Source organism: Epinephelus fuscoguttatus, linkage group LG11, assembly GCF_011397635.1.
Source record: "Epinephelus fuscoguttatus linkage group LG11, E.fuscoguttatus.final_Chr_v1".
NCBI lineage: Eukaryota > Metazoa > Chordata > Actinopteri > Perciformes > Serranidae > Epinephelus > Epinephelus fuscoguttatus.
This window is the reverse complement of record NC_064762.1, coordinates 37044031-37055722: the sequence shown is the minus strand read 5'-3', so window position 1 is coordinate 37055722 and position 11692 is coordinate 37044031. Positions and strand designations below refer to the sequence as shown.

Here is an 11692-nt window from a genome sequence, read left to right as displayed (position 1 = left end):
ACAACTTGGACTTTAACACCCATGATTTGTGACTTCACTTGAACTTGAGCCTTTTGACCTACTTAAATTACTTGATCCCTTCTAACAAGCCAAAAGATAAAAAGTATGTTATTTAAGAAGTGTGCCCACATCAATTCATTTCCAGTATCAACTAGCCTAACATTAATGCTATTTAGTCCCGACAAGTTGACACTCAATTCCCCAGATCCACTTTGTTTGAACCAATCCAACGGAATCCAGTCAAGCTGCACGGGAGAACAATGACGAACTAACTTTACGTTGGCGTGTCAGTTGGAAAAATATGATACCAACCATAGCTCTTACAAGAGCAATGGCCCCTCTTCATTCCAACAGAGTTGCTCGCCTGGCCCATATGCAAAAAAAAAAAAGTTTCTAGCCTCCGGGTTTACTTCTACAGTATACTATGCAGTATTGTTTCTCCTGCTGGCCCAACCCGGGAGTTCCGTCTTGGCTCATAGACTTCACATTGTGATGATGTCGCAGCTTTATAATTTGCTTTTCTCAGCTCCAAGAAAGTTTTAGAAACATTAGCCCTCCATGGATCAAAAATTTATAATAAAAAGAGTCTAACTGACCTTGTTTTAGGTGTCAACAATTTAACAGACATCTCTTTATAAATGTGGTCTGTGAAGAAAAAGTTAATTTTTTGTTGTTGTTGTTGCAATACCATGAGTGACCACCGGGGGAAATGGGCCACAAGGCCGAGGGGCAATCGTTGTGGCCTGACGGAAACGCAACAACTTCCAACCAAGTGGCAACCTCTGACGCTGAAAAATTTTATTCCAGTTCATTGAGTGGCCACTTGAGGCTGGCTCCAAAACAGAGTAAATCTCCATCGGACTCTCAAACTAAAATGCTCATTAAAATTGCCTTGCCGGCTAATTTCAACATTCATGACAATTGTACGGGGGCTAAATTTTTCTTAATAAGTCACCCATTTGCATTTTATTATGGCCTTAAGTTACACTTATGTAAGGGCAAGGACTGTCCTCAGCATCTCAATCAGATCCACTCCTTGCTCCTCCACAGCTCCAGCCTCTTACTCAAATATGTCACTTCTGACTCCAAAAAACCAAGATGGTGACGGCTGAAATGCAGAACTCCAGGCTTCAAAACGGCAGCCCACAAACCCATGGGTGACGTCATGATAGCTACATCGATTATTTTTCTACAGTCTATGCTTCCAACTTTGACATTTGATGTTGCACAAAGAAAAGTCAGTTGAGGCTAATGTTAACAGAGTTAGCAAGCTAATGCATTCACTTAACAGCTGAGAAACTTTTTTTAAAGTTGTTTTAATGAATACATGCAAATTTTAAAAAGCATTAATGATTTTTGTAAATTTCTCACTGTTTAAAATGGCATTACATTTGGTGAAGAGTACATCATGACTTGTTCAGGACTCAAAACTCAAAGTTTAGGACTTGTGACTTGACTAGACACTTGCCTGTCTTAACTTGGGACTTGAGTGCTCAGACTTGAGACTTACTTGTGACTTGTAAAACAATGACTTGGTCCCACCTCTTCTAGTATGTGTACTGGAACACACAGCAAGAGTCAAGAAACCATTGGATGAGGTTATATGGCTACATCCATTATCTTTAAACAGTCTATAGAGAACTTCAGGTAAGAGTCCACATGAGAACATTTTTGCACTCCCGGTTTTCTCATCTCAAAGTCAATGGATTTTTTGAATAGGTTTTTGTGAGATGCCTAATTAAAATCCATAGTTAACACAAGTTTAAGAGATTTTCATGTTTTGTTCTTCAACATTAAATATGTCAATAAATACCCTGCTCATGAAGCTCTTAGGGCCTGTGTTCACAAGTGTCTTTGCCTTAAGCAGAAAAGCGGTCGTAGGGCGCTGGGGAGCACTTCATCTCACTACATGGGTATGTTTCTATGACAACAATGTTTTGACGCTAACATTAGCTAGGTAGCTAAGGTGATGCTACATTAACAGAAGGTTGACTACACAGTTAACAACAAGCTTACAAAGAGAACAGTGATAAAAGCACAACACTTACCAGCAATATCCAGTGTCCGCTGGACAATTTGCTCTCATACATGGGCTTTTCTGTCTCTGAGACAGCTTGACAGTAGCCTAGCTACAGGAGTAGCAGTAATATCACTAGCGCCTTTCTAAAAAGTTCAAAGAAGTTCAACCAAAAGCACTCAGAGTGGCCGTACAAAAAAGGTGAAGCGCTCTAAAAAACGACGCTGGGGGCGATGCTTTTTCTCAAGGCATCTCAATATGCTCTCTCATCATTGGGAACAATTGAAAAGGATGCTGGCACTGAAGACAAACACCACACTATGTCAACACAGGCTGTTATGTGTCTTAAAAAAGGCGGTTGCTAACAAGTGGCTAAACAGCTTGACAGTCTCGTGTAATGGGGATATTAAGTCATGCGACTGTGGTTTAGTTTGTTCATAGCCTGACAGTTTTTTACTTCTGGCAACAGCATTTGGCTTGGAATATTATAAACAGGTGTTCATTTGTAAAGATTATTAGAACTTATTTTTTGCAATACTCCTAAATCCAATGGAAAAGACAGGTGTGCAGTTAGTTCTGCTGCCCTCAAGTGGCCAAACAGATAAGTTACTACAGTTTTGACACTGACCAACATTTTGTCATGCTTTTGCAAAAACATCCACAAAACACCAAACATGATATGCATGTTTCTTTATTTCATAAAGAGAAATGGTGTCTAGACAAAAGAGTCATTTATATAACACTAGCAATTGAAATGAATGAAAATGGGGTTTGCACAATACCGTATTTACAATGGTTATTAAGTCATTTTAATTAATTAGGGTCATGTAGCATTTAAAAATTATAAAGGTAAGAACTCTTAGTAGAGAATAAGCAAATAACAGCAAATTGACAATATTAACACAAAACAGTCATCTAGAAAAATGAAAGAAAAAAACAACAACTTGAACTACAAGCTTAAGAGCTATTACATTAAAAATGATGCACCAAAATCTACTAATACAATAATCCATATAATCTGTGTAAAAAGCATGTAGAAAAAACACCTGATGCAGTTTGCTGATACAGTCATTGACCAGTTATGAGAGGTATGAAGGATTTCACAGGTAGATAAGTGTGAGAAAGTCCGCACTGGTGACTCAGGGATGGGGGCCCAGACCCCTGCATACACTCACTTCACTTGAATGTGAACTATGGCCTCTGCAAGTTCTAAGGCAAATATCGGAGGTGCATTTGTATCCATGTAATGCTGACCTATCCCAAAAGTTGGATTAAAGACAAGGTGAGGAAACGTTGTCTCTACACAACACCAAGAACCAGTCCAATTGAACCAAGCTATTTTTACATGGCAAAAATTGATCAAACATGACATGACACCTATTTGTAAACATTTTCCATTTTTATATTTACTCGATGATCTCAGCCTGCGCGTTCAACCAGGAAACCAGATTTTTTTTTTTTTTTCAATAAAGTTGAGCAATCTGTGAGAAAGGCATGTTTTTGTTCATATTCTTTTATAGAACAACCTTTGGAGTTGAAAAGCCAGTGTTTGTTTCAGAGAAGCAGCAACAAAAAAATGTTTCAACTAAACAAGACAAATACACAGCAAAAGGGTACGAGCATTCGGTTACAGCAACAGCAATCTGCTGTAATGGCCGTAACCAAAAAAGTAGCCTGGAGGACTCCTCGTAGTATCAAATTCTTCAATTCATTTTAGGTGTTCATAATTATAATTACTGTTACAAATATTTTAAAGCTGCATTAATAAATAAGTTTAAATGAACAATGGATCACGTGACTATGTGTAATGCGAAAGGAAGTGCCCACGGTGACAAACTACCCAGCTGGCCACCAACGTCCTTAGATGTTAATATTTGGTTGAATTTAGGTTGTGATGTCGGATGACAAAAATTCAATGTCAGGACAACGTCTAATTCCAAAATCAATTTGTCGTAGAATACTGATGACAGATAATGTTGATATTTTGTTGGTTTTAAGTTGTGCTGTTAAGTAACCAAAATCCAACGTCTTCCAAACCTCTCATGATACGGGCATTGTTCATGTGTTTTTCCGAAACCTAGCCACATAACTTTACATGTTTAAACCTAACCTCCACAACTTTACGCTAAGTAAGCAATTTTACATTAAGTACATAAGGTCATTCATGGGGCGTAAATTTGTAAAATATTATACAAACCATTATGTGTGGATTTTCATAGGATACCAGACAAATACATGAGGATACATTGAATGCAAACATCATCTTAAAGTAGAATAATGACATTTAGTCATAGGGTATGTTGTTGTATAATGTTAACGTCCACACAACATGCAATTCTAACGTCAGTAGACGTTTAAGATATCGTATCCGAACCTGACGCAATGTTCCAACATTTTTCTGACATCATATTGACAACTGGTACCAGCTGGGTAGCAAACGATTATCACCAACACTGCTTTTAAGAGTTTTTCTTTTTATCATCTTTTAGCTCATTAGCTTGGTCTTCCAACCAGCAAATGCTCTTATCAATCTTGTTTCCAGCAGCAGCAGGCGGCTGTTTTTCACCAAAAAGTTTTGAAAATCTCATTGTGCCTACCTGCCAAGCACCAAAAGGCACAGATACAAAATTATATACTAGCTAATGAAGATGGTGGAGCATTTAGCAGCTAAAGGGAGAGATTTTAATCTCAGGAGCTGGTGGAAACCAAAAACAGAGCTAAAAGAGAGTAAATATTTGACTTACATTCATCAGGTGGACACAAACACCACTACAAATGAGTGGCAATGTTGCTCTGTGTCTGCTCGATGTGTAAGTAGGGAACTCCTTGCTATATTGTTAGTCATTCAAACTTTACAATATGTCAATTTTGTGCTTGTTCTGCTGCCCCCAAGTGGCCTAAAACAATTAATGCAGCTTTAAATAAATAATAAAATTTTAAGGGACATTTTGTTTGATTTTCAAAAAAGCAAGTAAAAAACATAATCAGTTTCAGAGTGATAAAGAGAGCAGGTTCAAATGCTTGGCACCCTGAGACACTAAGGGGTCAATTCACCCAAATGACAAAAAACAAAACAAAACAAAAACAAAACAGTTTCTCACTTAGCTCCGGTGGTACCTAGCCATGCATAGTTTAGGTTTTATTCACCAAAGTTTTGAGATTGTCTGAAATAAAATACTGTTCACAGCAACATGATTATCCAAAGTAACAGGACACTACTTCTGCAAAGAAATGTTGCACCTTTTCAGTGATGTGAGCACCACAAAGGAAATTCCTCCACTGGATCAGGCAGAAATCTCAATAGACCGATATCCCAAAACCTGGATCGATACTTCAAAACCAATAAAAACCTAAACTATCAGCGTGACTAGATCCCACAGACATATGTGAGAATTTTATATAAATATTTTTAAGTGACCCCTTAAACAACAGTGGACATGTTGCAGATGCTGACATTGACTCATCTCACCATTGAAGCTGAGGATGCCTGTTACTGGACTTTGACCAAACAGTCAGTGTCGGAGCATGCAGCAAGACTTGAAGAGCTTAGAGGTCTAGACAAAAAGCTTTTCTGACTGGAGAGAGAACTTCAGGAGCCTCTGTTTTATGTATCATCTCTTCATCTTAGCTCTATGGTAATCTAGGGATTTGTTAAGTTGAATCATGAACATTCAACAGGTATAAAAGAACTTCTGCTATGCAAAAAGCAATAATGTGATCATTGTAGTATTAATAGGAAATCTAAGGAGACACCCAGGGGTCTTTGTTACAATAGTTTTGTGACAACACAAACTTCACAAATTCATTTTCTCCAAACAGAAAGACAAAGTCAGAGTCGATGCTCCCCACTGCAACACTAGGCTTCTTCAATTTAAGATTGAGCAAAAAGTACTTGAATAGAAAATGAGTTGCATAATGTTTGCAGAAAAGAAGCTTCTGTAATGTAGATGGTTCCACCTTAGTTTTTCTGGCTTGAACCTGGTAGAATCTCCACATGGGTAAAATACTGTTAAATATGCATAAAAGAATGAAAAGAGCACAAATAGGATAAAGGGCTGAACAAACACGAGAAACCACACCAGTCGATGAAGAACCACCACTGCTCCGCACTCAGGCTGTGCCACAATGTGTGTACTGTGTGTGTATTGTATGAATATATGTGTTTGTGTGCATGTGTTTGTGCATGTATGGGTCTATGCACCTATCTTTTTAAGAATTTAAAGACAGGTTTCATAAAATACACTTACTCTGTTTGGCTGTATAACAGGATCAGTCTCACACAAGAGATCATAGTTTAAACTACATCTAAAATTTACATCAGTTAAAGTCAGGGGGAGAACTATGAAGCATTTTCATCCAAACTTTAAAGCCCAAATCCCAGATTTATTTAGCAAAAAATAGGTTTTTAAGGAACTAAATGTTTGCGGCTACCCAGTTGGTGGCTATCTCAGGCCTCTTTCAGACTGCACACCCAAATCAGTTTTTATTTGGCATATCCAGATTGTGTCCAGATTGATTTTATCATGTCTAGATGACAAAATGCAACTTGAAATGCATGTCAATTTTTGCAAAATGGATCCAAACTACACACAGAGGTGGTCTGAAATGTGAGTCCAATCAGATTTCTACAGATGCATCCCAGTCAGATTTTCCACGTCCATAAAGCAAGCGCACTAGCACTGTCTTTTATCTTGCCTCCCTATCACTTGGCCACAGGCTCACTCACATCAATGACAGTAGGAGATAATTGTGGATTCAGCTATTAGTGAATTTTACAACATTTATGACATAATGATTTAAATAATGGCTATTTCAGAGTTTGTACTAGAAGCCGATATACTTCAAAGAAAATCATCCGTGATTTTCAGATGTCTCTTTCACTTTTTAAGTCTACAGGAAAATCTTTTGGGGCCCAATTACATCATGCGACAAGACCTGGAAGTTGTAAATCCACGATTTGGCCACTATGTCAAATTGGCTTCAAAGCTCACCACTGTTCCTGAGGGCTTGGGCATCAACAGCATAGCTATGCAGTCACTGACGCCTCTGTCATTACCACAGCAACCAATGCAGACAGGTTGGTGATGTCTAAACATGCAAATCCGATTTGATCACTTGCAAGAAACAGTACGGACAGTCTTAAATATCTGATTAGAGAAACAAATCTGATTTGCCTGCAGTCTGAATATAGCCTGAGTAGCACCACCATTTGAACTTCTATATATGAGTATATTAAGTCTACAGTCCATATTTTGAGTAAATTTCTATTTACTGCAGTCCTTTCTATTAGAATTTGAACCCTTTGTAATTTTAACAAAGGCTGTGCATGATCCACACAACAAATTTACTTCTTTTAACCCAAAGAAAGATCTTTTTCTAAACCATACCAAGTAGTTTTCTTACCTAAACCTTATTGCAATGTCTCACAACATTAACCATGTGTTACAATGTGTGTCACACAGAGACACAGGGTGCCCTGTGTTTCGCTATCAGACGCTGAAGACCATGACAAAGCACAGGTATTTCATGACCTGGGAATGAGAACGTCTTGGATTACCTTGAAAATATGATGTCACTAAAAGGGATGGGGCTTGTAGCAGTAGTTAATTTCCAAAATAGAAGCTAGCAGAACAACAGCTAGCCTAGAGGCGACATTAGCTCCAGCTATGTATTAAGCTAACGGGGACTGCCATTTGGGATTGGGGCTTTATCGAGCAATGAACAAAGCTTCACGTTCCAATTGGATTCAACCTCTGTGCTAGAGTACAGCCCTGCTCATACCGAGAGCCCACCTCTAGTGAGGGCTGACATAATTCAGCTTGTCTTGCCTGTTTATACATAGAATTTTTTTTAAAAATATCATTTTAAAAGCAGACTGCTCCAGTAGAGAACTCACGAGGCAAACAGAAGCTAGACAACCTAACTAAGCCTATAGCTATAGGCAGCATGCATGCACATCACAAAGGAGGATGTTCAAACAAATGCACAATTAGGGCAAACGTGTTACTATCTTATATGATTGTTACTCAATCATTTGGACAACACATACACTGCTTTCACATCAAATGAAATCTGAATTAGCTTATTCAATTCCTAAAGAAATACATAAGGTGTGAACACTCTTATACTAAAACGTTAGCTTCTTTTTATGTTTCAGATACGTCGTCTTTATAGAGATATTTTTGAATTGTATATTTATATGATCATATCAACAAGATGTTTCCTCTTGAAGTGCCAATTTAAGTGCTCCAGAATCAGACTTTTAAGGGCTCTGAAACAAAGACAAAGACCCTTATTGAAGTGCTAAATGGCTCTGAGTGCTTGGGGCCTGGAACAAAGTGCCTGATTTAAGTCAATAGTTTTTTTCTTTTTGTCAATGGGTGTTTCATTCAGCATCAATTTGAAAAAAATGAAAGTATCTGTCTTAGATGTTGGCTTTTCTGCTGTCTTCGAACATCAAACGGCAACACTGAAGAAACCCAAAGCGAGAGTGTACACAAATAGCATCTTCAAATACTGATAAGAAATAAGATTTACCTCCAAAAAACACAAGGCAGAACTCTTTTTTTTCACATTTAAAGAGGAGTCAAAGTTGGAGAGGAGCTGGCCTGAGCCTCGCGTTAAAAACTCGAATGTCTAACTTTTATACATGCATGGGGCTCTAAATTTGACATGTGTGTTGACACGTGTGTCTGTATGTACTGTGTGTGTGTGTGTGTGTGTGTGTGTGTGTGTCTACATGTGTTATCGAGCTGATTTCCTGAGTTTAAGAACACCCACCGTGATGGGGAGCATTCGTTAGGCAGGACAGGAAACAGCAAAGCAAAGATTTTTCCCTTAGCAAAAAGGTGCTTGATATAACCCCGGTGAAAAAAGAAACATCTAAGCCTCTACCTGTACAAAATCACTGTTACAGTCATCATGCTCCATACTATGTACATTTCTGCCAAACAAGCACTTGAAAGTCACCGTTACAACATCCAAATACAATGGTATTGCTGATGAGTGGGAAATAAAAATAGCCATTTAACCGCCTGCGAAAAAAACCTTTTTCTTTCCTTTCAATTCAGTGCTGAGGAAGGCAAAGGAGGAATGTTTTCGGTTACAGCCTGTACAAAGTTCTCCTGTACAGAAATACAAATGCCAGACGCTTTGAAGACATTTTTGCATATGAACATTTTACAGTCTAACTGCATCGCAACTTCCTCGTGTACAGAAGCTGTATTCTCATTTCCATGAATTAGGTTGAACATTCAGAGGATTTTTTTTCTTTTTCCTGAGTTTGAATTGCCGTGACGAAAAGGGCCACTGAGATATAGCGAGAGAAGAACCACAGACGGAGAGAAAGAGAGAAAAAGAGCGAGAAAGGAAGAGGTAGAGAAGATTGATAGAGACAGAGTGGGAAAAAAAGAGAAGAGCAAATGTGAAAGGCAGGAACAGAGATACTGTTGGTACACAGAGAGACAAAGAGAGCTGCTGTTTAGGTCCGATGAGGTTCAACTTTGAGTTGTGATGTGTGACACATGAAGAACAGAGTCTCCACTGTAGAGGTTGCTGTCGGGGCGGGTATAGCACCATTGTAAGGGTTTGGTGAGAAGTTCCCACTCTGTTATGGTAAGAGGAGAATACCTGGAGAACAGTATTGCTGCTGTTAAGACAACTTTAGTGTCAACCGTTCCAAAAAAAAAAAAAAAAAAAGACAGCACAAAAAGACATAAACACAAACAAAGCTTGTTTTTCAGTGAACACTGGCAGAGGCTGACCGTCTCAGCAACCCCGAGAGAGGGTTTGTCAGAAGAGTAAAATTAAATAATAAAAAAAACATCCAAAAACAACAACACAGAAAACCACCACTACTTAGTACAGTCCTTCCTTGGCTGCTCGTCAGTTGTACATTTGTCAGTCATTTCCTGGCAAAAATCCACCGTTACCGTCTGGTTGGATTTTTCCGCGGACAGCCCTGACTGTGTGTACAAGCTGGCGTCTCGGCCGTCCGTATCTTTGTCCGCCCCGTTCCTGATGGCCAAGTCGGGCTCGCTCTCTGAGGGCCCGGGCGACCCGTGGAAGCTGGGCTCTGGCGTGGCCGAGCCCGAGTGGGCGGTGAGGTCGATGCTGGTGGTGGTGGTGGTGGTGGTGTTGGTGGCAGGGCTGGGGGCAGGCTTGGGCTCGTGGGCAGAGTTGATGCTGGCAGTAGAGTTGGCGGGCCGCAGCACGGGGCAGTAGTGGTGTAAAGACTGGACCTGCTCGGGGCTCAGCTGGACATCCCTGCACACCTCCTGGGACAGGCAGGAGAAGTTCTCCCACAGCTCGCCCATGCATGCCTTCAGCTGGTTCCTCTCTGTCAGCAGCTTCTCCTTCTCACACACCTACACACACACATACACCCAATATGAGTTTCAGTTCAGTTTTGTAAGGGTAACTTTTGTATTATCCATCCTGGACCCTGTATTCTCTCATTTTTGTGTCTATGTGACTAATGGGAACAGCAATTTTTGAAACCGGTCCAGCATTAAGTGAGAGGGCTGCAGCTGCAAAACAGGCTGTAATGTAATGTTAATGGGCAATTGTGCACACCCGCTTAAAGTGCTTGTTTTTGCCACTGACAGGATCAGATCGTTGTTGAGTCTGACAACATCATGACAAGGATCCCTGCAGAGATAGACCTTTTTGTTAAATACTAAGATCCTTTTTGCTTAACCAGAAACAGCCATTAAATTGCCATCACCAAACCCACCAGACTCCATTTAAATAACCAGTAATTTTGGCAGGTATAGAACCAGAATTTTTTCATATTTAAATGGGTGAATGAAGGGTTTATTTCAACCAAATTGGAGTTAGTGATTGTTGGAACAGTGGGAAGACAAAGTAAGATGGCTTCTATGTGTTTTATTTTGTTGCTGTCGACTTTGAATGAAGGGTGTTTTAGGTTAATAAATTTACTGTTTATTTAAATGGAGTCTGGTGGCTTTGGCGATTGCGATTTTGGGGCTGTTTCTGTTTCTGTTTCAAAAAGGATCCTACTCTTAAATGAAAGGTCTATCTTTGAAGGGATCCTTTCCATGATATTGCAATAGCATGAATAGCACTCAGAGTCTGTCAGTGGCAGAAACAAGCACTTTTTTTTTGGACATCAAATGGACGCAAACTGACGTTTCCACACGCCACAAGTGCTAATTGTAGCCTGGTTCACTGCTGCAGCCCTCTCTTTCAATACTGGAGCATTTACAAAAAAATGTATTCTAATTTGTCACAAAAACATGGAAAATAGGTTGAAAAATATCAACGTTACCCTGTAAGACAGACTTGGAAAAAAAAAATTGTCAGCCTATGTTTAATGTTCCTTTGATATGCTGTGCTTAAATCTGTTATTATTGAAAAGTCAGCTGTATTATGACATTGGAAATGATTCTCCTCCTCTTGGTTCATAACTCTCTTTGTCAGTGCATACAGCTGGAGCAGGCCAGTCTGTGAGCCGTTGGAGCGGCATCTTATGTATAAAAGGTGCTATACAACAAAAGGTTGTATATTGTTATTTCTATCACAGGACTTATCAGACTGCTGCAACCTTTCCCAGAACTGACGCAACAAATCAAAGACTCTCAGTTTAAAAGGCATTATAGGAAAAAAAAAATGACGACAGATTGAACTAGTGCTTCACCAACCCACGCACTGCTC

The 11692-nt window shown here is 39.4% G+C and overlaps 1 protein-coding gene across 3 annotated transcripts in view; it reads right to left on the bottom strand.

Moving 5' to 3' along the window:
* Positions 1 to 2690: 2690 nt before the first annotated feature.
* bach2b (BTB and CNC homology 1, basic leucine zipper transcription factor 2b) overlaps positions 2691 to 11692 on the bottom strand; it is a 136014-nt gene continuing 127012 nt past the window's right edge. For all 3 annotated transcript variants that reach the window (XM_049590432.1, XM_049590434.1, XM_049590435.1), the window contains one exon: positions 2691 to 10383. In XM_049590432.1, the coding sequence (XP_049446389.1) occupies positions 9871 to 10383 (513 nt within the window). In that variant the 3' untranslated portion in view covers positions 2691 to 9870. The remainder of the gene's footprint in view (positions 10384 to 11692) is intronic.